Here is a 3,574-nt window from a genome sequence, read left to right as displayed (position 1 = left end):
GGGGACGCCCGGCCACCTCGAGGCGCTGGAGCGCTGGCACACCGGCAACCGCCGTGTGGTGCCTGACGTGGAGCGCACGGCGGAGCAGGAGGCCCTGATGGCCAAGTACAAGGTGCCGGCGCTGGCCCTGGGGTTCCGCCGCGGCGGCCCGGACCCCGGTCCCCTCTCCTGCGCCAACTACCGGCAGAGGATGCACCAGTTTCTCTACGAGGAGGAGGCTGCACAGCAGCAGCTGGTGGCCAGGTGAGCGGCCCGGGCGAGTGGGCAGGGCCGGGGCGCGGGCCGCAGGGCTCCGCCCGCTCAGCAAGCTGCGTCTTCCCCACCAGGCTGAACCTGCGGGGCCCTGTGTCCCTGAAGACAGCACTGCAGACGCCAGCCCTGGGCATACTGTTTCCCCCGCCAGGGGCCCTGTATGCCGAGGTCCCCGTCCCCTACTCCTTGACACCAGACACGGACCAGGGCTTTCTGCTGGGCCGAGCGGTCAGCACGGCCCTCGTGGCGCCCGTGCCCGCGCCTGACCACACGGTGTTCGAGGCGCGTCTGGAGACCCGGGCCCGCTCGGAGCAGGCGCTGTGGCTGCTGCTCCCCGGCCACTGCTGCACGGCCCTGCAGCTGCAGCCGGACACCAGCCCCGTGTTGGAGGTGCAGTTCCAGATCGACCCGCTGACCTTCCGCCTCTGGCACGAGGCCGTGGACGCCCTGCCCGAGGAGCGGCTGGTGGTGCCCGACCTGTCCGCTTGCACCGTGCCCCGCCCTCGGCCCAGCCGGCCAGCACTGCACGGCAACCGCAAGCAGAAGCTGGCCGTGGAGTTCATTGCGGGCAGCAGCCCCGGGGGCCCGCAGCCTGTCGCCCCGCTGCTCATCTACGGCCCCTTCGGTACGGGCAAGACCTACACTCTGGCCATGGCCTCCCTGGAGGTCATCCGGCAGCCTCACACCAGGGTGCTCATCTGCACACACACCAACAGGTGAGCCCCCGCCCCGGCTGCTGCACTCCAAGGGAAGGGGGCCCGGGGCCGGGCGTCTGGCTGGTCCCCAGGCTCCCTGGGGGCCTGGGAGGCTAGTTCTAGAACAGACATGCCGGGGCTGCCACTGGCGGAGTGGGCGCTGGGCTCACGGCCTCTGGCCGCCCTGGGCACACTGGCCAGCAGTGCGTCCCCACGGCAGGCCGGTCACCAAGATCTGCAGGACGCTCAGTCCTGGGCTGACGGGGACGGGGCCGTGCAGACTTCAGGCCCAGTGCAGGGTGCCCTGGGGGTTGGGGTCTGCTGTTTGGTGAGGGGCTGTGGCAGCAGCCCCAGAGACCCTGGAAGAGGAGGGTCGTGGGTGGGCTGTGGCTTGGCCCTTCCTGTGGCCCGCACTTCCTGGGGCGAAGCTCGGATGTGGCTTTTAAGAGAAAAGCAGATTTCAGCTCGTGGGGCTGGGCACGGGTCCAACTGCCCCCTTGGGTTCCCGGCCCGAGGCCAGGCGGGGTGCACGGCGGGCGCTTCCGCAGACAGCTGCCGAGGCCCCGCGTGCACTTGTCCCCACAGCGCAGCCGACATCTACATCCAGGAGCACTTCCACAGCTACGTGAGCAGCGGCCACCCCGAGGCCGCCCCGCTCCGGGTGATGTACGCGGACCGCCCGCCCAGCCAGACCGATGCGGCCACGCTGCAGTACTGCTGCCTGAGCGAGGACCGCCGGGCCTTCCGGCCGCCCACACGCGCCGAGCTGGAGGGGCACCGCATCGTGGTGGCCACCACCTCGCAGGCCCGCGAGCTCAAGGTGCCCGCCGGCTTCTTCTCACACATACTCATCGACGAGGCCGCCCAGATGCTGGAGTGCGAGGCGCTGACGCCGCTGCGCTACGCCCAGCCCGGCACCCGCGTGGTCCTGGCGGGCGACCACATGCAGGTGACGCCCAGGCTCTTCAGCGTGGCCCAGGCGGCCGAGCACACGCTGCTGCACCGCCTCTTCCGACACTACCAGCAGCAGGAGGACGAGGTGGCCCGGCACAGCCGTGTCATCTTCCACGAGAACTACCGCTCCACCGAGGCCATCATCTCCTTCGTCTCCCGTCACTTCTACGTGGCCAAGGGCAACCCCATCCACGCCAGCGGCAAGGTCCCGCGCCACCCCCAGCGCTACCCGCTCATGTTCTGCCACGTGGCGGGCAGCCCCGAGCGTGACATGTCGATGACGTCGTGGCTCAACACGGCCGAGGTCATGCAGGTCGTCGAGCAGGTGCAGGAGATCTATGACACCTGGCCTCGCTGCTGGGGCAGCCAGGAGCAGAGGCACATCTGCGTCGTGTCCCACGGGGCCCAGGTGAGCCCAGCTGCCAGCACGGCTGCTCCACGGTATCCTCCAGGCGGGGCCTCCCTTGTGGACTGGGGGACAGTGTGCCCTCAGCCGGGCCTCCTCTGTCAGAGTGGCCGAGGGAGTCGTCGCCCAGGGCGGAGGCGTGAACCATGAGCTTGACTCGAGGTGGAGGGCGTCACTGCCGGGGGCGCCCCCCGTGCACAGAGAGCCCACCAGGCGGGCTGTCTGGCCCTGTGTTTCCAGGTGGGCGTGCTGAGGCAGGAGCTGAGGAAGAGGAACCTGGGCCAGGTGTCTGTGGGCAGCTTTGAGATCCTGCCAGGTGGGTGATCGGGAGTGGGGGCAGAGCGGGGCCGCCCGCCCGCCCGGCCTGACGCTGACCCCTCGCAGGGCGGGAGTTCCGGGTGGTGCTGCTGAGCACGGTACACAGCCACGAGAGCCTGCGGAGCCCGGGCCCACCCGCCGTACAGTTCTTCACAGACGCCCGCGTGCTCAACACCGTCATGACCCGCGCCCAGTCCCAGGTGGTGGCCGTGGGCGACGCCGTGGCCCTCTGCTCCTTCGGGGCCTGCAGCAAGCTCTGGAAGAGCTTCATCCGGGAGTGTGTGGATCGGCACAGCGTCTGCCCCAAGAGCCTCTCCCTGGAGCAGATAGAGCAGGGCGTGTTCCAGAGGCAGCGCTGGGCCCGATGCCAGCAGCCCACGGCCCTGGCAGTGGAGGGGTCTTCGGCAGCAGTGGCTGGGGACACTGTCCCAGAAGAGGGGGCAGCGGAAGCCCCAGCCACAGAGCACCCGGACGCGGCGAAGCTGGAGCCGGGCGCCGTGGCCTGGACCAAGGGGAGCGCAGTCCTGCCCAGGACCTTGGCGGCTGAGGACACCGGCACACAGATGGCAGAGGCCGAGGAGCGCCCAGCCGTCGGGGACCTGCCATCGGCGGGGGACGCGGCGAGGCAGGACGTGACCCTCGGGCACTCGGTGGCCACGGAGGGCGAGGACGCTGATGACCTCGAGGACTCCGAGTCTGACTTCTGGCCGTCGGACGGGGAGCTGAACGCCGACGACGCCATCCTGCAAGAGCTCCTGGACGAGAGCCAGAACGTGATGGTGACCGTGCGGGAGGACGGGCTGCTGGACACTGTCGCCAGGCCCACGTCCCCGCACCAGGCCCGGCACTACGTGGACCTGCCGCGGGCTGCGCTGCGGCAGCTGCTGCGTGCAGAGCCCGGGCTGTACCACCGCTGCGCCTTCGTGCAGGAGACCTTCGAGCGGGCGAC

General features: G+C 70.3%; 1 protein-coding gene across 1 annotated transcript in view; it reads left to right on the top strand.

Annotated features, from left to right (window-relative positions):
- HELZ2 (helicase with zinc finger 2) overlaps positions 1–3,574 on the top strand; it is a 14,039-nt gene that overhangs the window by 3,596 nt on the left and 6,869 nt on the right. The window contains exons 6-10 of the mRNA XM_025039875.1: positions 10–243; positions 327–968; positions 1,533–2,310; positions 2,548–2,623; positions 2,692–3,574. Coding sequence (XP_024895643.1) covers positions 10–243; positions 327–968; positions 1,533–2,310; positions 2,548–2,623; positions 2,692–3,574 — 2,613 coding nt within the window. The remainder of the gene's footprint in view (positions 1–9; positions 244–326; positions 969–1,532; positions 2,311–2,547; positions 2,624–2,691) is intronic.

Source organism: Pteropus alecto, unplaced genomic scaffold (assembly GCF_000325575.1).
Source record: "Pteropus alecto unplaced genomic scaffold, ASM32557v1 scaffold45, whole genome shotgun sequence".
NCBI lineage: Eukaryota > Metazoa > Chordata > Mammalia > Chiroptera > Pteropodidae > Pteropus > Pteropus alecto.
This window is presented reverse-complemented; position numbering and strand designations above follow the sequence as displayed.